General features: G+C 42.7%; 1 protein-coding gene across 8 annotated transcripts in view; it reads left to right on the forward strand.

Annotated features, from left to right (window-relative positions):
- Positions 1 to 1,907: 1,907 nt before the first annotated feature.
- PAN2 (PAN2-PAN3 deadenylation complex catalytic subunit PAN2) overlaps positions 1,908 to 23,969 on the forward strand; it is a 74,656-nt gene continuing 52,594 nt past the window's right edge. For 2 of the 8 annotated variants that reach the window (XM_069330068.1, XM_069330071.1), the window contains exons 1-5: positions 5,044 to 7,479; positions 7,909 to 8,153; positions 12,508 to 12,677; positions 15,712 to 15,841; positions 18,303 to 18,499. In XM_069330068.1, the coding sequence (XP_069186169.1) occupies positions 7,350 to 7,479; positions 7,909 to 8,153; positions 12,508 to 12,677; positions 15,712 to 15,841; positions 18,303 to 18,499 (872 nt within the window). In that variant the 5' untranslated portion in view covers positions 5,044 to 7,349. Of the gene's footprint in view, positions 2,304 to 3,605; positions 3,686 to 4,052; positions 4,116 to 5,043; positions 7,480 to 7,908; positions 8,154 to 12,507; positions 12,678 to 15,711; positions 15,842 to 18,302; positions 18,500 to 23,969 lie in introns of those variants that run through there. The other 6 variants (XM_045751323.2, XM_045751324.2, XM_045751322.2 and 3 more) reach the window with 6 other exon arrangements.

The following is a 23,969-nucleotide window of genomic DNA, read 5'->3' on the forward strand; positions in this document are numbered from 1 at the left end:
AATACACATGAGAGAATGTGCAGTGACTTAATATCTAACATATTCAGAGATTTGAGTAGGGGTACCGAGTGATGTCGGGCCAGAGTTGGATATTGTCCTAATAGCAGCTTTGTGTTGAGTAATTAGAGGACGTAAATAATTTTGGGTAGTAGAGCCCCAAGCACAAATACCATAGTTGAGATATGGATAGATGAGGGAGTAATAGAGAGTCACCAGGGCAGGGCGTGGTACATAATATCTGATCTTAGAAAGAATGCCAACAGTTTTTGAAACTTTTTTTGATATATTTAGAATGTGTCCCTGGAAATTCAGCTTGTGGTCAATGAGAATGCCAAGGAATTTGCCATCTAATTTGTTACAAATTTGGGTATTGTTTATTTTGAAATTTATTTGATTAGAGGATTTATTGCCAAACAGAATATAGAAAGTTTTGTCAATGTTAAGGGTGAGTTTGTTGGCAGTTAGCCAAAGATGGACTTTATTTAGCTCAGTATTTACTGTGGCATTTAGAGCAAGGGGATCAGGACTGGAGTAAATGAAGGTTGTGTCGTCAGCAAATAGAATTGGTTTGAGGTGTTGGGAGGCATTTGGAAGGCCATTAATGTAGATGAGAAAGAGGAGAGGGCCAAGTATGCTGCCCTGAGGAACACCAATGTTGATGGGTAGGGTGGGAGAAATTGAATTATTCACAGAAACATACTGGAGCCTGTCAGTAAGGTAGGATTTGAGGTATTGCAGGGAGTGTCCTCTGACTCCATAATGATGTAATTTAAGAAGAAGGTTTTGGTGGTTGACAGTGTCAAAAGCCTTACGCAGGTCCACAAATAACCCAACAGGGAACTCATTTTTATCAAGAGCTGTATGAATCAAGTTAAGCATACTAATAAGTGCATCGTTAGTGCTTTTTTTGGGTCTGAAGCCATACTGGCAAGAGCTAAGTATATTGTGTTTGGCAAGATAAGAGTAAAGCTGCTTGTAGATTAGTTTTTCAAAAATTTTTGACAAGTTAGGCAGGATTGATATAGGTCTGTAGTTGTTAACATCTGTGAGATCACCACATTTGTGTACAGGGGTAACTCGCTTTTTTTAGGATATCTGGAAAGGTTTGGAGTTCAAGTGACTTGTTGAAGAGCAATGCAATAGCAGGGGCTAAAGTTCTGGAGGCTTTTTTGTAAATTAAAGTTGGTATCTCCTCAAGGGCACTAGACTTGGTTTTAAAGGAAAGGATTATCTCATTGACGTCAGTGGAATTAATAGGCTTTAGGTACAGAGACTGTGGATAGTTACCTGTAAGATAGTCCTTAACGTCAGTACTGGAAGATGGAATATCATTTGCAAGGGATGACCCAATGGAAGAGAAGAACCTATTGAACTGTGCATGGGGGTAGACCCCCATGCACAGATACTTTGATACGGAGATGCATAGATACGTTGATATAATCATCATAATGATCACTAACTCACCTGGCGTTCCGCGAGCGCTTTGTCATGGGTTCGTATCCTGGCCGGGGAGGATTTACTGGGTGCAAATCCCTAACTGTAGCCTCTGTTTAACTCAACAGTAAAATGGGTAATTGGTTGTAAAAATTATTATTCGTGGGGGTCGTATTCCAGGGACCTGCCCGAAACGCTACGCGTGCTAGTGACTGTACAAGAATATAACAACTCTTGTATATATCTCAAAAAATAATAATAATACAATAATAATATTATAATACAAATAATATAATAATAAAAATGATATGTAAAGATGTTAGGGCGGAAACTTTAGCTTAAACATTATTTGAATCTAAGTTAAACATTATTTGAAGATATGTGCTAATTATATGATCAAGTACCATTTATTTATTCATATTCTTAACTTCTTATAAATTTCTATTGTCTCGTTGTGGTGATAACAGTGTCTTGGAAGACGGGAAGAGCAGCGAACACGAGCCAGCGCATGTGTGCATACGAGACGGCTGGTGTATACCAACTTGTTTGTGAACGAACAGGTTTATGTGTAGAGGCTGGAGGGTGTGTGTGACACTGTTATATGTGAGTGTAGCAGCCAGCAGGCCTCCAGTAGTGTGGTGGTGAGCACGTAACAGGCACGCTCCCTCCTCCCACACTCCACGCTTCTCTCTCTCATCCACAAGGACATAAACAAAACAAATTCTGAGAAAGTGTTATATGTGTTGATATTCAGCTGCTGGCGTGCATGTGTTGCAACATGATCCCCACAAGTGTTGCTAATATCTGACACCACTTTCCTTACCTTTATTTCACAACGATTTCATATTTAGGCTACGTTGTCTGAGCAGGTAATGTAGTTGTAATGTGATTATATTCATCAACTATTGGTTCTCCGGTTACGGAAAGTACTCGCCTAGTTGTGCTTGTGGGGGGTTGATCTCTGGCTCTTTGGTCCCGCCTCTCAACCGTCAATCAACAGGTGTACAGGTTCCTGAGCCTATTGGGCTCTTATCATATCTACACTTGAAACTGTGTATGGAGTCAGCCTCCACCACATCACTTCCTAATGCATTCCATTTGTTAACTACTCTCACACTGGAAAAGTTCTTTCTAACGTTCCTGTGGTTTCCACCTGTGTCCCCTTGTTCGTGTACCTCCCGTGTTAAACGGTTTAATCTTGTCTATCCTGTCAATTCCTCTTGAGAATTTTGTAGGTAGTGATCATGTTGCCCCTAACTCTTCTCTCTTCCAGTGTCGTAAGGTTTAGTTTCAGTAATCTTTCCTTGTAGCTCATACTTCTCGGCTCTGGGACTAGTCTCGTGGCATACCTCACAACCTTTTATAAAGTGAATGGTCAGATATTCTTATTGATGCACTTAACCACATTTGCCATATTGCTTTCCCAAGAATATTTCCCCTGATTCCTTAATATTCCCTATTTTAATTCAAAAATGCTCATGATTGTGTTATTGATATGAGTATTATTTTTACAGAATGTGACTTGAATTTTCATTAAGCTGAGTAGCATAAGGGTTAAGCTGGTTGCTCAGTCTTGTGCGTTTCTCAGGTCATTTCTTGCAACCTGCAGTGGATTTGGTCAATCCCGCTTCCTTTGGGAGGTTCGGGGCTTTTGGGGCAGGTCCCCCCCCTCTCCTTGCCTTTGTAGGCAAGGAGAGGGGGACATCTCAGAGTGGGAGACTTCAGGGATGGTTGAAATGACCTTGTCTCTTCGGTAAGTTTCCCACCTGTTTCTGCCCTGAAACTGGATTCTTCGGTCCTCCGGTTCATTCTCGATCTGTCCTGATTGAACGAATTGGTTGGATGAGAGTTCAGAGAAATTTGGTTAACCTATATATTATAAAAATATTGTATATGGTAGCGATAAGAATCAATCCTGTGGCATTATTAGAGGGAAATAATAATTTTTTTTAGATTGTATTGTAGGTTATTGCAGATATGTTGACCAGACCACACACTAGGAGAGGGACGATGACGTTTCGGTCCGTCCTGGACCATTCTCAAGTTGAGTGTCAATCAACTTGAGAATGGTCCAGAACGAACCGAAACGTCGTCGTCCCTCTCCTTCTAGTGTGTGGTCTGGTCAACATACTTCAGCCACGTTATTGTGACTCATCGCCTGCATATTGCAGATACTGTATTTTAAAATCACATTAGTATTTATTAACCCCTACACCGTGGACCAGTTTTTGGCAAAAATTTCATGGTGCAGGTAAGGACATATTTTTGTTGTTTTTATAAATACCTGTATTCAGCTATTGTTAATGATAAAATGTTTTCAAACTCAACCATTTTCATTTTAAATCACAAAGCGTGATAAAAACATTAAAAACCTTCAAATATGGCCCTAATTAAAAAAAAATTGCACAGCCTTCAAAGCATCTTAAGGCACAGTTAAGTGGTTAAGCTAACAGTTAATACAGGTATAGTTTAAGGCAGAATATAAAACTTGTTTATGTAGAGCACCTAAAAATTCCAGTGGAAATGTTTAGAGTTTGTAAATGCTTAAGTATCATTGAGGTAAAGAAGTGGTGATGTAATTTTTATGCTAAATTTTTGTCTTCTCTTTGAACTACCAGGTTTTATCCGTGCTGTGTTGGAGATGGATTTTTCAGCAGTTCAGTTTAGTGATGAAATTCTAGGTTTGTAACAGAGTTTTTATACTGCTACTTTTTCTTATTCTTTCTAATGGGCTAAAATATAAGCCTCTGGATTTTAAATTAATCTCTCCTTCTAGTAAGGAGGTTTATGTTGGCTCCCCAGTTGCTAGCTGCCTGGTTAGCTCCATATATTTCAAGGCACACCAGAGGCCAATATATGGTCCCCTCAGGTGCAGAGAGGATTCACCATCACCCAAACCATGAAACAAGCCTCCAGTAAGATAGTGAAATAAAATGGATACTGTAACAGCAAAGCATATCTAAATAATACGAGGCACAGTAGATCAGACCTTCACTCAAGCAGCAATTGCTACTGCCAGGTGGTAGGACAGGGAGTTCATATATCAGTCAGTACAGCACCTTAGCCCTTTGCCTGATTTTATGATATTAGCAGGAATCCTAGTCACCTAAGACCCTTTGGGTCCCAGTTTTTCTAGTAAAGTTTTGGCCCTTCTTTAGACTGTTCTGTGGGGGGGGGGGGCCCTTTGCTTGTGTATTGCTCCTCTTTTTTTTGTTTTCTTTTTGGTATTTGTCTAATGTGCATGTATGTGCTTAGGGTTGCTTCCCTAGGTCATTGCTGTGTTTCCCCTGCCCTGACAGGATGAGGGGCAGGGGGGGGGGGGGCAACACAGTAGGGAGGGTTCAAGTTTTTGCACCCTCCACAGGAGGCCGACCTTCTGTGGAGGGTGACTTTCACTTATTTCCTGTCTTATTTACTTTTCAAAGTCCCTATACCTTTATGTAACCTGGGACACCACTTACAGCACTCAACCTGCTCCCAATACTGTAATAACTTTATAACTGGTTATCAGAGTTCAGCCAAGTCATCATTGTTTTCATGAAATTGTAATGGCACACATAGAATATATCATGTTGTCTTCATATTGTAAATATTTTTACCATATTTTTTTTTTTTTTTTAATGATGCATTGGGCTGTCAATAATATTTGGTTTACAGATTGTATAGAATATCGGTACTAACAGATATACAGTATTCATGTCGTGTACTAATACGTGTACAAATATTATATTCCTTGAACACTTAATCATAGTTTTCCTATTACTGTATTACAATATTATTATACTGTATAGTACACACATATATAATGATAGATATATTTATCAACATTTCTATGCAAAATAACAAACCACTAAGATGGTCTATTTCGAGTTTAGACCTCAAAGGTTTATAAACCACAATTATGGTTTATAAAACCATGATCGAAGGTAAGCTTGACACAGCAGCAGCAGAGTGTGGCGGGGGCTGCCACAAATATATTTTTACATAATTATTCCAATGGCTTTGAGTGGTTTTATATCTAGTTTTTTTTTTTTTGCAGTAATATTATTCAATAGTGGGTAATTTGAGGAATTTATATACAGGTAGTTAAATGTGTGGAATATCGCAATACTCAAAAATATGGTGTTCATATCTAGTTACATATACAGAACATTATTTGCTTTGAACAATTAAAGTGGTTTTGCTATTATTACACTATATTCACACCATATTTATCAACATTTTTATGCACTATAACAAACTAATAAGCAGTTCTGGTGGGTGTGGTGATGAAATCAAAACATAGCATGGAGCATGCGATACAAGCAGACGACGCCTCGCCAAATGTCAACTGATCCTAGAAAATGCATCCAAATATACTATGCATATTTCTAAGACTAGCCACAGAACTGCTATTATCATCACATTCCTGTCATTAATCCTGAATATTAATCCATTTCCACAAGGTTTGTATTGTAAGGGAGCATGAGGGCATTTCATGATGTGTATATTGTTTGCAGTAAACAATGGCTGAGTGCTGTGGCTGTCTGCCTCATGATGTGAACATCATAACTAACTTTGTGTTCACTGATATCTGAACACTGTACATAGTCTTCATCACAGTTAGGATCATCTATGACACTATCAAAGCAAAAATAATGTTAATTATTTTGTTTATAATTTTTACGTGGTGCTGTGACCTGCCGCTGTATGCACCAACCTTGGTCGCTCTCTCAGTACTGAGGCTCTCGCAGCCAGAAGAGATGCAGACATTTTTTTTAAAGTTTGAATCTGTTTACTGTAGTCCTGAGGCACAGCATCTGATCCCTGTTAACCCGTGGAAGTTTTGAATCATTCTCTATACCTAAAAGTGCCTTAAGACGCTATGTGCGCCACCAGTCTATCAACACCAATTTACTGCTTAGAACAGTAAACATATATATACTGGTTTTGCTGTTATTACACCATGTATTCACATGATATATAACAATATAGATCAGGTTAAGGTGCTATGCACAGTGCAGTGGTTAACCTTTTGGCTGCACATTACATCATATAAAGTAATAATGGATAGTGCAAGATTTTAAAACTCCCATGGGGCTGAGATCGATTTCCTCAGGTCTCCAGTAAACAGACGTTTGTTTGAAAAAAATTGTGGGCGCCATTCCTGGTTGTGAAGACCATGGTATGTACGGTACTGTGAGCTACCAAGGATGGCGTATGCAGCACCAGCTAACATCACCGCTGTTGAACCTGTAGCAATAACATCACTAAAAAATTATGAAATACATATGAAACTGCTATTATTTTGTGATTACAGTATTATATATGAGCATGACTGTGATAAACGGTGCATAATGTTCAGATATCGGTAAACATAATGCTGTTAATGATGTTCACAGTCACGCAGTCACCCACAGCACTGCCATTGTTAAATATTTTATTTTAAATATTAATTTTCAAAAGGAAAATACAGTGGAGCCTCGGTTTTCGAATGTCTTTTTTAATTTTTCAAGTCTTGAGCTCAATTTCTTCGAAAAATTTGACTCGGTACTCGAGGTTTTCCTCGGTGCTAGAGTTTGTTGATACACGTATGGGCCGACTGAGCACATGGCGTGCTTCTGTTTACCAGTGTCTCTCGCTTAGTGATGACCGTGCTTGACTTCTTTGTGAAGAATTTCATTGTTTTTGTGCTTTTTTGGTTCCTGAACATAAAAGTTCTTATGTCACGCCAAGGGTTCCAAGAAAGTCAGTGGTAAAGTTCAACCTAAGAAAATAGTTGAGGATGACGATAGAGGAGAAACGAGATCGTTCATCGTGAGACAACGTGATGTCTCGCTACAGACAAGAGTTAAAGCGTAGGGGGAAAACAAGTGTCTGTAGACACATTCTAAGTAAAACAAGCAAGCAGTGAGCCACAACCAGAGCTTAGTGGTATGCCTGCAAAATGTAAGAGTGTACCCCAGAAATGTCATGACTGCTGTTATAATGGAAGGGGACTTCCCTTCCAAACACGAACACCTCTCCTCACTTTCTTCCATATGCCAACAAGAGTCCTCAATAAAGGTAAGATATACTTGTACATACTGTAGTACAAAATATAAGTAGTAGTATATATATAAAATGTATTTTTAAGTTAATATTTTTGGGGGGTGTGGAACAGATTAATTCAATTTACATTATTTCTTAAGGGAAAATATTTAGTTTTTTAAATTTTCGGTTTTCGAAAAGTCTCTGGGAACGGATTAAATTTGAAAATGGAGGTTCCACTGTACGGGGGGGGATTTGGTCTGTTTAGAGGGATTTGTCTGGATTTTGGAGGGTGCGCTGTATAAGAATACCATTTTTTCCTTCAGAAAGTTCTATGCTGTTTATTTGTCTGTTGTTAAACATTATATAAATACATGTCTTATGCACAGTAGCTATATAAACATATTGCAGCAATATTTATAAAATTCCTTGACATCATTTTATTTCATCATTTTCCATAAAAAGGCTATAATGAGAGCAGCACATTCAGTGAGGACAGCTCGGCCTATGCAGAATTATATGCTGGAAATGCTGGGGAGGCATTCTCACCCAGTGGAGAATTTCCCCACGACACACATGATGGAGATTTTATAAGCAGTGGAGAATATCAGGAAAGCCGCACAGTTTTGGTGGATGGAGGCGATCACTTCGGAGTCTCCGCTGTTAGTGTCGATAGGAAGGAAGAATTAGTTTGGATGGGAAACTCTGGGGTAAGTGGCATTCTATCCTTGTTGGAATAAATTAGTCAAATGACCCTTTTTATTTTTTAATCCATTCCAATGCAGCTTATACTATTTACCAGTTTCTGGGGGGAGCCCTGTTGGCTCCCTGAAGCTATCGCACTGAATAGGTGTCATCAGTCGCAGAGTTTTATTGGCTTACCGGGGACCACGAGTCAGAACCTGGCCCTCCTCAAAAAAGGGCAGGTTGCAATGGCCTATGATCATTTTACATTTAAAGTTTATCATCTTTGCCACCATCCAAGGGAAGGCACCCAGAAAGATAGGCAAATCAAAACAGACTACTGCATGGTTAACATGAAACCACAGCCACAAAATTGCCCCAAAAGGACTCCCTCACGATGAAAACAAAATGTTGTAAAACTAACTCCCTGCTAGTTTTCTCCCACCTCCCCATTCCTGGGGGGGGGGGGGGGGGGAGCTGGCCTGGGTCAGCTGGGCCACTCACAATTCAGTTCTACTATGATGTTCATGCCTGGTGGTCACATTGTTCTGGATCCAATTTTCTATTTTTTTTTTCTCTGTGGGGAACCCCTACGGCTTCCCGGAGCTTGCCGGGCTGATATGTATGTACAATACAGTACATGTATTAAACCGTGACATCAGTCGATTAGAGTTCTTGCCTACCGGGGACCACGCGCCAGAACTTGGCCCCCCTCAGAGAGGCACGAAGAGCAATGGTCTATGGAATGCCCCCATATATTTGGAAGCATTCCATGTCTACCATCGACTGGGGTCTGGAACCCAGAAAGGTAGGTGTAACAAAATAAACCCCTCATGATAAAAAACACTACTAAAAACCCCAACAGATAGGCAAAACTGCCAAACCAAAACGAGCATTTTAGGTTCTAAGGTTCAATCTGGACTTGTCCCATCTGAACCCCTGGATCTTTTGCCCCTCTTTTCGGATGACCCCCCCCCCCCCCCCTATTCCATATATGGACGGAGTTTTTTCGCATTGTTTTTGATGCTCAGCCTCAGAACTCGCAGCTGTACTGGCCAGCATCGGAGAGCTGTGTGGACAATCGGTATGACAGCGTTAGTGACGTTTGATTGTTTTAATTTGGGAGTTTTGTATCTATTGGGGTGTTAGTAGTGTTTACCATGTTGGGTTTGTTTTGTTACACCTACCTTTTTGAGTGCCAGCCCCCTGTCAGTGGCAGACAATGCTTCCAAATATATGGGGTTTCCATAGGCTATTGTTCCTCGTCCCTCTCTGAGGAGGCCAGGTTCTGGCTTGTGGTACCCGGTAGGCAAGAACTCGAATCGACTGATGCTATGGTTTAATAAATACCTATCAGCCCGGTAAGCTCCAGGGAGCCTCCAGGGGCTCGCCCAAAAAATGGCGTTTCATTACATTCAACGCTGGTTTTGCCCTTCATGCTCTCCTTCAGCGTTGGGGTTTTTGTTCTTTGTCTTGGGGGAGGGTCAGTTTGTTAGTCTCCTTCCGACTCCTTCTTTTCTGGCAAAGAATGAGTTGGCTGGCTTCCAGAGAAGTCCATTGGTTGTTGATGCCTGGTTGGTTCAGCCAGGGGTGCATCATATTTTGTGTCTGGTGGCGGGGCTCTGTTGCAACATTCATACCGCCGCTTTTGCTTTGGTGGGGGTGGAGGGGTTGTTCCCTGGTTTTGGACTTGATTTCTGGACCTGCCTGCACCACTTTTTGTGCTTGTGGCTATGCAGGTTCTCCAGACTCTGTCTTCCTTGTTACCTATGGTTGCCATCTTCTTGCATCCTACCCTGTCTTTTTACCTGGGGACTTCTGGGTGGTGGTCTTGTCCCTTGGTCTTGTGTTCCCAGACTGGGGTTACTAGTTTTCCTTTCTGGTGGACAGCTATTTTGTACCTGGTGTCTTTACCTGCTCTGCTCGACTGGCTTGATCTTCGGATTTTCACCGTACTTCGTCCATATTTGCAGTGGGGCTTGTTTTCTTCGTTCCTCTGTGATATGCTTTTATGATTTGTGAAAAAAACTTGCTCTGCCTCGGTTCCGACTTTTCTGTCGGAAGTCGGGGAGCTTCATGCTCTCTGGCAGGGGGTTTCTGCTCTCTTGTGGCCGTCCCCTTCTTTCCTGGCGAAGAATGAGACGTCAGGTTTCCAGAGGGATTAATGGGTTTTGATGCTTGGTTGGTCAGGCCGGAGGTGCATCATGTTTTTTGTTCGGTTGCGGTTTTACTCCATTCCCTGCGCTTCTTGGCTTCTGTGTCCGGGGTGCGCTTTGGGTTGATCAGATATCCCTCGATTTCCAGGGCTCGGGTCTCTCAGGTCATCCGCATTGTTATTAAGTTTTGCCAACCTGTGGTCTACCCTCGTGCCCTTGGTGTTTGGAAGTTTGCAGCTCTTGCTGCTGTGTTTGGGAACAGGTCTTGGGCTGACATTCGGGCATGGGGGTTTTGGAGGTCGAACAGGGTCGTGGCTGCGCGTTATCTCGTGACCGTTCCTGGCCCTCGGAAGTCTTGTGTGGCCTTGGGCCGTCGGTTGCAGCCAGTTGTCCCGTCTTCGTCGTGAGTCATGTGGTGCTGCCACCTTCCGGGTAAGTCCCTCTTATTTCTTACCTTTTGGTATTACTTCAGGGAGCCGACAGGGGCTCCTCTCAGAAAACCGGCTCACCCAGAAAGCAATTTTCTGGGTGAGCCCTGGAGGCTTCCTGGCACCCCTCCTTCCCTCCAGTTGGCAGTTTCTTCTTCTGTTTGCTCAGTCTTCAAACTGGTGGGCAGATGGCTGGCTCAGTTGGGCGGGGGTCTCCCCCTCCCACTCTGGGGAGGGGGGGTGGGGTGCGAACGAATGGCGCGTCAGGTTAATGACGATTTGCTTGTTTCCTTGTTTTTCTATGGGAGTTTCTAGCCTCTTGTTTCAGTCTCCAGTTGTAATTTTCTACCAGTTCGGGGTCTGTTTTGGGGCGCCAACCTTTCAGGGTGCCTAGTCCCGGTCGATGGCAGACATGAATATACTCTCAAAGAATGGAGTTCTCATAGGCTCTTGCTCCCTTCGCCTCTGAGGAGACCAAGTTTCTGGGTCGTGGTCCCCGGTAGGCAGACAACTCTGTATGATGGGAGCCCCAGACTAATAAAGCTCATTTCAGTCCTATATCTCCAGGGAGCCTCCAGGGCTTGCCTAGAAAATGACATTTCATTACATTCAACACTGTTTTATTTATGGCAAGTCTGTGTACATGTGTGGAGATTTTGTTATCGTTTTCTTGTGCTCTCCTGATGCTTTACTTCCTGTAGTGGAGCGCAGACTGATAAGTGCCTAACATGAAGCTCTCATGTTAGGCACTATTTTCAGATTTACACATTTTCATATTACCTTGAGAAGGATTTTAAATGGAAAGATTTAACCACCATGCTGTTCGGCCTTAAAATATGACATTCCCGCTGTATGCCGAAAATAAATTCTTTGCCAAAAATTATTTTTATCATATACAGTAGTGTTAAAATGCAGTCTGATCACGGGAAACTAAAAAAAAAAAAAAAATTGTATGCGATATAATTCAGCCATGATGGAGATGGGAAGTTGAGCAAATTATGGGTGCCGAGTGATAGAGCGCTCGGGGTCAGTCGGCCCCGCCACCCTGTGGGGCGGCAGGTGCCACAAATATAATATTTCACAATTATTTTGACGTTTCTTCATTATTATATTTTTTTTTTTAATATTCAAAAGTGTGTAATTTGTGGAATTTATATACAGTAGTTCAGTGTGTGGAACATCGCTATGCTCAAAATTATGGGGCTCATATATGTGATGTGTATATTATATTCTACGCTCAATCAGTTTTTGCTGTTATTACATTATATACACACACACATCGTATATACCTATCTACATAAGTGTTCACCATAGTGAACAACTAAGTTGGTATGGCGAGTCAAAACAACGAGAGTGGCCGCGACACAGCAGCTAGCAGATGCCACCTTCCTGCCTCCTTCAACACCCACTTGCTAACATTCCCCCTCCCACCATACTATTATTGTTTTTATTACACTATTTACACACATTACACTGTATATAAGTATCTACATGTTTTATTCACCATAACTATACAACTAAGCTGCAATGGTGTCCAAACCATACACCATACAATACAAAAAATGGCGTCTGTTTATGAGAGCCCTGAGGAAGCTGATGTGAACCTTGTGTAGCCGTGGGAGTTTTAAATGCTAAGCTGTACATATGAGTGCCCTAAGGCGCTCTGCGCACCCCTGATCTAGTGCCTCAAGACTCTCTGTGCAGTGTGATGGTATCCACTTTGAGTCCTGGATAAAATAATTCAACAGTGTATGAAAGAGAATCCTCTCTATTAAAAAAATTAATTCTACCAACAGGGACATGTGACATCATACCTAAGCACTGATCTCATGAAGTACACATCATTCCAAGTTCATGCTTCTGAGGAAATTCGTGATATTTGGACTTTTGACCTAGGAATCCTTGCACTAACGCCAACATCATTAAATATGCGTACCAGACAAGGGTTACCTGCCTTCACGCATCAGTGAGTGGAATGTACTATTTTTTAAGTGTATTTTCTAAAAGTAATATTTGAGCTGGTACATTACATTATGTAACAAATTTGAATTTATTTTTTGATCCCTGGGTAGTGTTATCTAATTGCTAAATGACTTCAAACTATAGAAAATGGCTGTTAATTACATTACAATTTACATTAACATTTGCGTTAGACAACTTAGGGAAGATGTCTTGGATGTTACGTGAAGGCTGCCCTCATCTTAGAGAGCCGCACGCACGCGCATTCTCTCCGCTCGCGCGCTCTCTCCCCGCTCGCGCGCTCTCTCCCCCCGCTCGCGCGCGCTCTCTCCGCTTGCTCGCGCGTGCTCTCCCCGCTCGCTCACTCACATGAAGCTAGAACAGAGGATTTTTGGACTTGTAGATTTGTAAACCTCATCCTGGAAACATTCATGTTTCAACATGTTAAACAAGCTACGAGGATGAAGGAAAGGGATGTTCCCTCCATGCTGGATTTGATATTTACCAGCAAAGAGGAAGAGAGATTTGACATTCAGTACCTTCCTCCCTTGGGTAATAGTGACCATGTGTTTTTGGGAATAAAGTATGCAATGTGTTATAATCTAGAAGAAAATGAGGTTGAAGCAGTTGAAAAACCTGATTTCAGTAGAGGTCATTATGAGGAACTGTTATGAATTAGTTACTTGTTATGGGCAGTATGGAGTATTAATGAGAAGGGCCAATAGCTAGAATCAAGATGTATCAAAAATAGTGGAATAGATAGGCCCGGTCCCCAAGGAACATAGGTTCCTGTTAATGCTTTAAGGTTTTAGAAACAGATCTGCTGTCTAGTATACAATCATCTACACCACTTCAACAGGATTAATGGATACACCTCAAAAACTAACTTATTTATTAAACCCTCTAACAATCCCCCATATACATTACTATAATAACAACTACTACTTTACCACACTATCTTACATTAACTACCTTGGTCCACATAGACAGGATACAAGGCTTACACTTGGGAAAAGCTAGGGTAAAGTCTACTTGAAAAGAACTCGAAGGCTTGAAGCAGCCTGGGGTAGCTAAGCCCCACGTGGTATCCCAGTCACAACACAATACACTTAGGGATGCCCAAAACACTGGCTTGTACTACCCAATACTTATAAATATAATACACACACCTAGATAGTAGCACGATATCTTAATACTAATTAACTTAACTGTGAAATAACCCCAGCATGGGGTTACCTTGCCTCCCTTGAGGTGCTTCCGGGGCTTAGTGTCCCCGCGGCCCGGTCATCGACCAGGCCTCCTGGTTGCTGCACTGATCAACCAGGCTGTTGGATGTGTCTGCTCGCAGCCTGATGTATGAGTCACAGCCTGGTTGATCAGGTATCCTTTGGAGGTGTTTGTCAAGTTCTCTCTTGAACACTGTGAGGGGTCGGCCAGTTATGCCCCTTATGTGTAGTGGAAGCATGTTGAACAGTCTCGGGCCTCTGATGTTGATAGAGTTCTCTCTCAGAGTACCTGTTGCACCTCTGCTTTTCAACAGGGGTATTCTGCACATCCTGCCATGCCTTCTGGTTTCATGGGATGTTATTTCTGTGTGCAGGTTTGGGACCAGCCCCCTCAATTATTTTCCACGTACAATGGGGCCTCGACTTACGATGCTAATCCGTTCCCAGAGACGGATCGTAAGTCGAAGCGATTTTTCCCATAAGAAATAAAGGGAATTGAATTAATCCATTCCCCACCCTCCAAAATATTAACATACAAATACATTTTATACTGAATTCAATGTTTTTTCTAACTACAATACAGTACCAAAGTTTCTCTTACCTTTATGGAGGGCTCTTGATGGCGTATGGAAGATGGTGATGAGGGGGGGAGGAGGAGAGTTGTTACTGTTTGGAAGGGGAGTCCCCTTCCATTATCACATCAGGCAGTAATGTTTTCTCTGGGGTACTCTCTCCTACGTTTTGCCTGAATACCACTAGGACCTGGTTGTGGTTCAGTGCTTGTTTGTCTCACTACAAATTCGTCAAGAGACATTTGTTTTTCTCTTCGTTTTAACATTTGTCTGTAATGACATTTGTTTGTAATGACAAATTCATTTTGGTATCAAATTGTTCGCAATATAAAGGCGTGTATTTTAAAACTAATCCCATAGTAATAGAGCAATAACTGGAATTTTAACAAATATTTTAATTTTGTACGCTCATCATCACAAAATTATTTATCTCTTTCCAGTGTTCTGACATAAATTTTTGTGTTGCATCTTTCATTTGGTATCAAATTGTTCGCAATGTAAAGGCACGCATTTTAAAACTAGTCCCAAAATAATAGCACAATAAATAGAATTTTAACATTTTAAAATTTTGACCAAAAACGTATGTATAATCTTTCAAATGTTCTGACATCAGGTTTCGTGTTACATCTTTCACTTTGGTATCAAATTGTGCGCACTCTAAGGGCGCTTATTTTGAAACTATCCTGAAGTTGATAGGATAAAAAATTAAATTTCTACAAATATTTTTGTATTGGAAGCGAGCGCTGTCCACGGCTAGGACTCGGGAGAAAAAAGTGGACGTGAGCGTTGTTCACGGCCATCGATACTGTTAATTTTTTTTTTGTTTTTTACGTATTTTCTCATTATTTTCTCTGGGAAATAATGTAGTGATGAAAGGTAGTACCATTAAGGAAGGAAAATGGTTAAAATGCCATGGTTAATATAGGTCTTTAGATTATGAAAATCTATCGGATAAACATTTTCTATTTCAGCATGGTTTTAAGTTAAACTAGTGTGATTTTTTATTACTATTTGTTTCATTTTATGAAATTATAGTGCAAAAAAAATTAAGTGAAGAATATTTCATTTGTAACGATTATCTACTGTAGCAAGATACCACGTTAAAACTTAAGTTTTTTATCTTCTCGTAGTGAGTTGGTATGTTGATGAAATGTTGGCATTGTACTGGGTATTAACATTTGAAAGAAAGCAGGAGTGGTCTTCAAAAATGTTTTTCAGCAAACTAAACTTTTTTTCTTAACAGGTCACCACAATTAGAGAACATGCAATGTATGCTCCAGTTAGGAGGCAACTTCTCCCACCGACTTCTGTTGGGAGGCCATCAGAGTTCTATGGTAGAGTTTGATCTCAACTGCTTGGAGCAAACCAGATGTGTAAGTCAACTTTTCAATTAAAATTATATATCATGATAAATTGCTATCACTTGGCTATCTATCCATCTGAATCATTATTTAAAATCTATGGCTGACTTTTATTTCCAGTTTGATGTGTTTCCATTCACCAAGAGTCATTGCCCTACTTTTGAGAACGAAGTTTAGAAACGGGGGCATGCCAGATAATGTCAGGTTCTGCTGTTAGATATCCATCACATGAAAGACTGAACTTTAGATTATGTCCAGTAAATTTTGCCAATGGATTTTTGGAAAAAGGGGTATGAATGGAAACACATTTGATTGTATACTTTATCTTCAGTGCCTTTCTGTTGCAGTCATTTGTTGGCTTCTCATATTCAGTCCCATTAGTCTTAAGAATTCTATTGGTCTTCCAGAAGCCAGAGCCAAAACTAGGGCCCTCCTTCCCCCTCACAGAGCTAAAGAGCAGGGGATTATTACACTCTCACTGGAAAAGCAGCGAGTGCTTCCTCCTCCCTTGTAAGAGGTTCCTCTTTTCAAGACGAAGAAGAGACCAATGTCCGCAGCACGTGATCCAATGTCACACAAGGCCTCTGAGATACCTGCCTGCCAAGACCATGTTCGACTGCCAAAACCTCCCTCGCCCAAATATCGGCCCACGAAATATTGGCATAAACTGCCAAAAGAGCATCATACTTATGCACATCATGGGCACTAGGGTAGACCGAAGGCTGGCAATTTAAAGATACCGTAGATAACCTGAGAAACATGAGCCCTGGAACAGGGGACCAGGGAAACTGGATCAACCCACCGAGTCCACTGAAGCGGAACTGGTGACTAGAAGGCAGCAGCGTAATGCTGCCACCAGAAACAGCACATGATGCACCCCAGCCAAACCAACCAAGTGTCCATAACCAGAGGGTCCCCTCCAGAAGCCAACCAACTCATTTTTCTGGGGGAGCCTCCTTCAGCTCCCCGGATATATCCAGGCTGATATGTATATCATTATATTTTGGCATCAGTCACTGTGAATAGAGTTCTAGGCCTACCGGGGGCCACGATCCAGAACCTGGCCCCCTCAGAGAGGCACGTGGAGCAGTTGCCTATAGAAATGCACATGGGATTTGAACCATTCTGTGTCTGCCACCGACCGGGCCAGGCACCCAGAAAGGTAAGCGCAAAACAAACTGCTATTCTGGTTAAAACGACAAAAATAGACAAACAAGTGGACAGAACTCCCAAATGAAAACGAGCATGTCACAAGCCGTGCCACATGTTTGGCAGCTGGGGGAGCTCCAAACCCACCACACCAGTGATCCACCCTTCAGTTCTCGGCTGATGTGATTGTGGCTCGATTGTGTGGCTCCAGCTCCAGATTCTCTGTGTTGTACTGTGCCTTGTATCCAATACTGCTCTTACAGTGGCATGCGAGCTGGGAGTATTATTCACAGGTACTCGGGCTGCATGTGCTTAGGGTTCCCTTCCCCGGGTGCCCTATAAGTACCGCCCTAGGGGCTTGGAGTTATCTTCCACGCCACCTTGGGGTCTACCTCTGTTGGTCTTTTGCTGCTCAATGATTGATCACCCCGAGTGTGTTTGGGGGGTTTCCTCCCTTGTTTGTCTTTGGGTAAGTGGTAGTTTTTGCACTGGTAGGGATGTGGGGTACTGCATAGCTAGTAGCTAGTTTTCACCTATAACAGCGGCCACTCTGTTCCTCATGGGTACGTTGTCCTCTTGCATTTTTTCTTTTCTTTTTGTTTCTGCCTGGTGTGTGGGGGGGGGGGGTTGTGCCTTGGTGTCCCTTGGCCCCCAGTTATATTAAGGTCTTGATCTCCTGTGTTTGATGATACCCCATGAGTGGACACGTCCCGGGGGTTCAGTTATAAAAGTTTGTCTGGTAGACTTGGGCGCCGGTTAGCAGTACCCTGCCTGGGCTTATCTCAGGCGTAAGTTCGAACCCTCATCACGGCCCTTGTGGATTTGTTCATTTGATGCATCACACTATTGTGATTTCTATGTGTATTGTTTACATTATTTGGGGATTCTATAGCTGGTTTTTGAGGCTGCAGTCTCATTTGAAGCCAACAGTTGATTTTTCTCTTGTTAGGCTGACTTTCTGGGTGCCTTCCTCGGTGGTGGCATAAATGAATACCTGGTAACTTAATGTCGCTGCTCTCTGTGCCTGTTGTGAAGGGGCCAGGTTCGGGCTCTTGGTGTCAAATAGGCCATAGAACTCCGCGACTGATGGAACCTAGTACAGTAGTATGACATACTATCAAAGATAGTAGCTTCAGGGAGCCACTGGGGCTCACCCAGAAATTGGCATTTAATTACATTCAATTCTGGTTTTTCTTTGGCTTCTGTTTATGTATGCTTAAGCTGTAAGTTCCTATTAAACTATTTTGCAGAGGAAGTTAATTATTAAAAATATAGTGTATAGCAGCTAGTATTAAAATTGATATACTGTATTTTATTAAAACAGCACCAAGTTGGGGAGCAAGGTTGCGTTATTTTACGTGATCATCCCAGATTTGTTTGTCATGGCGATCTCGCAGGAAGGATAGTCCTTCATGATCCTCGAACAATGCGTCAGGAGCACTCCTTCCAAGCCCACACTGGCAGCCTTTCAGATTTTGATGTACTGGGAAATTATATTGCTACATGTGGATTCTCAAACAGGTATGCTTAGAACATGTACACTTGTGCATATTGTAATAGTGTGTGTGTGTGTGTGTATACTCGCCTAGTACTCACCTAGTTGTGTTTGCGAGGGTTGAGCTCTGGCTCTTAGGTCCTGCCTCTCAACCGTCAATCAACAGGTGTACTGATTCCTGAGCCTATTGGGCTCTATCATATCTATACTTGAGACTGTGTATGGAGTCAGCCTCCATCACATCACTTCCTAATGCATTCCATTTGTCAACCACTCTGACACTAAAAAAGTTCTTTTTAATATCTCTGTGGCTCATTTGGGCACTCGGATCTCTCGGATCTAGATCTCTTGCTTTATCAAAATTCTTTAAAGATTTCTCACATAATATATATAGGTTGTGTGGGGTCTATGTTCTCCTATTCCACATTCCATAACATGGCATTTATTAACATTAAATTCCATTTGCCAAGTGGTGCTCCATATACTTATTTTGTCCAGGTCATCTTGAAGCGCATGACAATCATCTAAGTTTCTTATCCTTCCTATTATCTTAGCATCATCAGCAAACATGTTCATATAATTCTGTATACCAACTGGTAGATTATTTATGTAGACAATAAACATCACTGGTGCAAGAACTGAACCCCGTGGTACTCCACTTGTGACATTTCTCCAGTCCGATACATTGCCTCTGATCACTGCCCTCATTTTTCTATCAGTCAGAAAATTTTTCATCCATGTTAGAAGCTTACCTGTCACCCCTCCAATATTTTCCAGTTTTCAGAACAACCTCTTATGTGGAACTCTGTCGAAAGCCTTTTTTAGGTCCAGATAGATGCAGTCAACCCAACCATCTCTTTCCTGTAATATCTCTGTTGCTCGATCATAGAAACTGAGTAAATTCGATACACAGGATCTTCCAGATCAAAAACCATACTGTCTGTCTGATATTATATCATTTCTCTCCAGGTGTTCTACCCATTTAGTTTTAATTATTTTTTCCAATATTTTGACTATTACACTTGTCAATGATACAGGTCTATAATTAAGGGGGTCTTCCCTGCTTCCACTTTTGTAGATTGGAACTATGTTAGCCTTTTTCCACACATCAGCTACAACTCCTGTAAACAGGGATGCCTGAAAAATCAGTTGAAGTGGAATGCCGAACTCAGGTGCACATTCTCTCAGAACCCATGGTGAAACTCCATCTGGACCAACTGCTTTGTTCTTATTTAGCTCCTTGAGCATTTTTTCCACTTCGTCTCTAGACACCTCTGTGTGCTCTGTTGTTCTCTGGAATTCTTATTGTCTGGTTCCCTGAAGATTTCATTTTGTACAAACACACTTTGGAACTTTTCATTTAATGTTTCACACATTTCCTTTTCACTTTCCGTGAATCTATTTCCCATTTTCAACCTCTGAATATTATCCTTTACCTGCAATTTGTTGTTTATGAATTTATAGAATAGACCTGGTTCTGTTTTACATTTGTCTGCAATCCCATTTTCAAAATTTCTTTCTGCCTCTCTCCTCACTGCCGTGTAGTTGTTTCTCGCATCTTTGTATCGCTGGTATGTTTGGGGGTTTGGCCTCTTCCTGTATTGATTCCATTTTTGTGTCTTTTGGTCTCTGGCCCTCTCGCACTTTCTGTTGAACCAATCCTGTTTCCTAGTTCTGCATCTCTGTTTTGGTATAAATATTTTTGTGCCTTTTATCATATATTTCACAAAACTTGATATACATCTCATTCACTTCCTTGCCTAGCAACAAGTCTGTCCAATTATACCCACTAAAAAAATTTCTAAGGTTGCCATAATGTCCTCTCCTAAAGTCAGGTTTTTCCAATTGCATCAACCTTCATATTTTCTTCCAGATTATAACGCATTGCATACTTTATTCCCAAAAAGACATGGTCACTTTTACCCATGGGAGGAAGGTACTGAATGTCAAATATTTCTTCCTCCTTCCTCGTAAATATCAAATCTAGCATGGAGGGAACATCCCCTTCCCTCATCCTCGTAGCTTGTTTAACATGTTGATACAAGAATGTTTCCAGGATGAGGTCTACAAATTTACAGGTCCAGAAATCTTCTGTTTTAGCTTCATATGCTTCACAGTCTATGGCTTTCAAATTGAAGTCGCCGACTATCAACAGTTGTGAACTATTGTTATCCGCTCTCGCTATGATCTCTCTCATTATTGTTATAAGACCTTCTCTTTTACTATTAAGCTCCTCCTTTGACCATGTGCTGCTTAGCGGTGGACTGTATGCATTTATGATCATTAGTTTATCATCCTCATGGCAGATCTCTAGTGCTATTATGTCAACTTCTTGTGGATTGGCAGTCATTATTTCGTTCACCTTTAGGTTTTCTTTCACCAGCACAGCAACGCCACTGCCTTTCCTAATTTTTCTGTCCCGTCTCCAAATTGAGTAGCCCCTTGGGAATATGACTTCATTTAAAATAACATCTTCAAATTTTGTCTCCGTGAGTGCAACAATGTCTGGTGTCTGCAGCTGTATTACATCACTTAACTCCAGTATCTTCGACCTTACTCCATCTATGTTGGTGTATGCAATCTTCAGGAACTTGTTCCCCCTCTTCTTATTTTTCACTCCCCCTCTCTCTAATGATTTTGTTGTGTGTGTGTGTGTGTGTGTGTGTGTGTGTTTCTTTCTAATATTTCTTATGTTTTTCTTCACTGTCGGTGGTAATAAAAATAACAGTTCTCCGAAATTAATTTTTTAATTGTCTGCGCCTGAATGCGTTTCGTAATTCGTATTACATTTTCAAAGACTTAATTTACACACACATTCTTCGTGCTTGTACTCTATTGGATGAGGTGATATGGTACAAAAGTTTTGGGTGAGGTGACAAACACAAGACAGTACACGAAACAATGGGTATAAATTGGATAAGTGGACATATGAATGGAAGTAACTGCAGAAGGTCTATTGGCCCATACTTCCTCTAGCTGCTTCCATATTGGTTCGGGGTCTTGAAGTAGGTAGAATATAGTTGGCTGTTGATTGCTGATGTTGAATTTTTGATTGTAGTGCCTCGCTGATATCAAGCCGCCTGCTATCACCGTACCTATCGATGAAATCATCAATTTCATCTATGATTTCTGGACCCCTCAGAGGCATGAGGGGCAGTGGCCTATAAAAATGCTCATGTGATTTGGAGCATTCTATATCTGCCATCTGGTACAGGCACCCAGAAAGGTAAGCGCCCCAAAACAAACCCTTATTCTGGTTAAAAATAATGAAAATAGACAAACGAGTGGACAGAACTCCCAAGTGAAAACGAGTAAACGAGCATGACGTCACACGAGCCGCACTGCATATCTGTGCAGCTCCCCACTTCCCGGGAGGGGGAAAAGGGAGCCCCAGACCCCCATGCCGGCGATCCACACCCTAGCTCTTTGGCTGATGTGATATGGCATGATCGTGTGGCTCCAGCTCCAGACTCTTGTGCTGTGCTGTACTGTACTTTGGTTCAGTACTGCTCTTATGGTGGCGTGTGAGCTGGGAGTATTATTCCAAGGTACTCAGGCTGCATGTGCTTAGTCACCTTCCCTTAGTGCCCTGTAAGTACTGCCCTAGTGACTTGGGGGTTCTCTTCTACAAATCACCTTGGGTCTACCTCTGTTGGTCTTTTGCTGCTTGACTATTGACTGCCTTGAGCGTTTTGGGGGTTTCCACCCTTGTCTACCTTGGAGAGACAGTAGTTTAGTTTAGACAGTAGTGGTAGTTTTGCACTGGTAGGGATGCGGGGCTAGTTGTCACCTATAACAGCGACCGGCTCTGTTCCTTCTGGGTACGCTGTCCTCTTACGAGGTTTTTCTTTTCTTTTTGTTTTTGCATGATGGGGGGGGGGGGAGGGGGGTCTTCCTTGGTGTTTCCTTCCCCGGTTATCTTGGGTATGTTCCTTGTTTGGTGGTTACCCCTGCTTCACCCTCGTGAGTGGACACGTCCCGGGGGTTCAGCTTTACCAGTGTTGGTTGGTAGCTTGGGTGCCAGTTAGCAGTACCTTGCCTATGATTACCCCTTGGCAGACCCAGTCTAGGGGCTCTGGGAAACTTAGATCTCAAGGACGCACATTGGCACGTCTCGAGTCATCCGGGGTTCAGGGACTGGTTTTTTGTTTTCGGGTTTCAGAGTTACCGCTTTCGTTGTCTCCCTTTCGGGTTGAACCTGGCACCTTGAGTGTTCACACACCTTACCTGAGTTGTGGTGGCCCGTCTGCGTCTGTTAGGTGTTCAGGTGTTGGCTTGCCTCGACGACTGGCTGGATTGGGCTCCCAGTTGGGCCGCGTGTCTGCTCGCCAGGGGTTTGGTGCTTTCCCAGCTAGCTGGATTCGGGTTCCTGGTGAACTGGTGGAAGTCTCGTCTAGTTTCCTCCCAGGTTCGGCCCTGGCTGGATCTTGTGTGGGATTCTCTGACCGCTTCCTTGTCTCTTCCTCCAGTCTCTCTCCTTCGGCTGCGGTCCTGCATGCGCTTGTTTCTGGGGCTCCCGGGTCACCCGGCAGTTGCTCTGTGCAGGAGCCTGAACTTTGTGATGATGGTCTACCCGCCGGGTTGGCTTTGGCTTCATCGGCTGTTCGGGTTCCTTTGGGGACGTCCCTTCCACCCCTTGTGATCGCTCGGTTCGACCCCCAAGGGCCCTACGTCGGGTGCTGCGTCGCCGGCTTCCTCTACGGGTTTTTTTGGGTTCAGTGCCTTGGCGCCTACCCGAGCCCTCGCTTCATGTGTTCACGGACGCATCGTCTCTTGGCTGAAGCTTTGTGACCAATGCTCACCTGGCTGGCCAGGGGCTTCCATTGGGCCCACAGCATGGTGCGAGAGTTCGCGGCATTGTGGTTTAATGCTTCAGAGGGTTCGGGTCGTCCATGGATCGACGATCCGGCTCCATTCGGACTGCTCCCCGGTGGTTCATTGCTTGAACTGAGGGGTGGGTTCAATGCCGTCCTTGGCTCTATAGGGTTGGTCGCTTCGGGTGACTCGTCTGCTGAGTTTTTGGGATTTGGCTCTCCTGGTGGTTCATGGTTCAGGTTGTGTCCAACATCCTGGCAGACAGCCTGTCCCGGTTCGTTGCCCCTGTCCATGGAATGGACGGTCGATGCCGACTCATTCAGTTGGCTCTGCCAGACGTTCGGGCACCGGAGGTGGACCTCTTCGCGTCGAGGTGTCTTCCAGGTATATGTGGCGCCCTTCCCCGACGCCTTCTGGCAGGACTGCTTGAGGTGGGGGTTCCTATACCTCTTCTCCCCGGTTCAGCTGTTGCTCCAGGTCCTGGCTCGCTTGGAGACTTACCAGGGGTGAGTAGTCCTCTTGGCCCCATGGTTTCAGGCGCTGCTTGCATGTCTGAACTCAGAGGTTGTTCCGCGGCCCCGCTTCTTTCGGCAGATTGGCCCGGTTTGTTACGAGACTGGTTCGTTCCTCTTCTCAAGTCTTCGTGTTTGGCATTTTTGACCGAGTTTATCACCATCTGTA

This window comes from Procambarus clarkii, chromosome 23 (assembly GCF_040958095.1).
Source record: "Procambarus clarkii isolate CNS0578487 chromosome 23, FALCON_Pclarkii_2.0, whole genome shotgun sequence".
In the NCBI taxonomy this organism is placed as follows: Eukaryota; Metazoa; Arthropoda; class Malacostraca; order Decapoda; family Cambaridae; genus Procambarus; species Procambarus clarkii.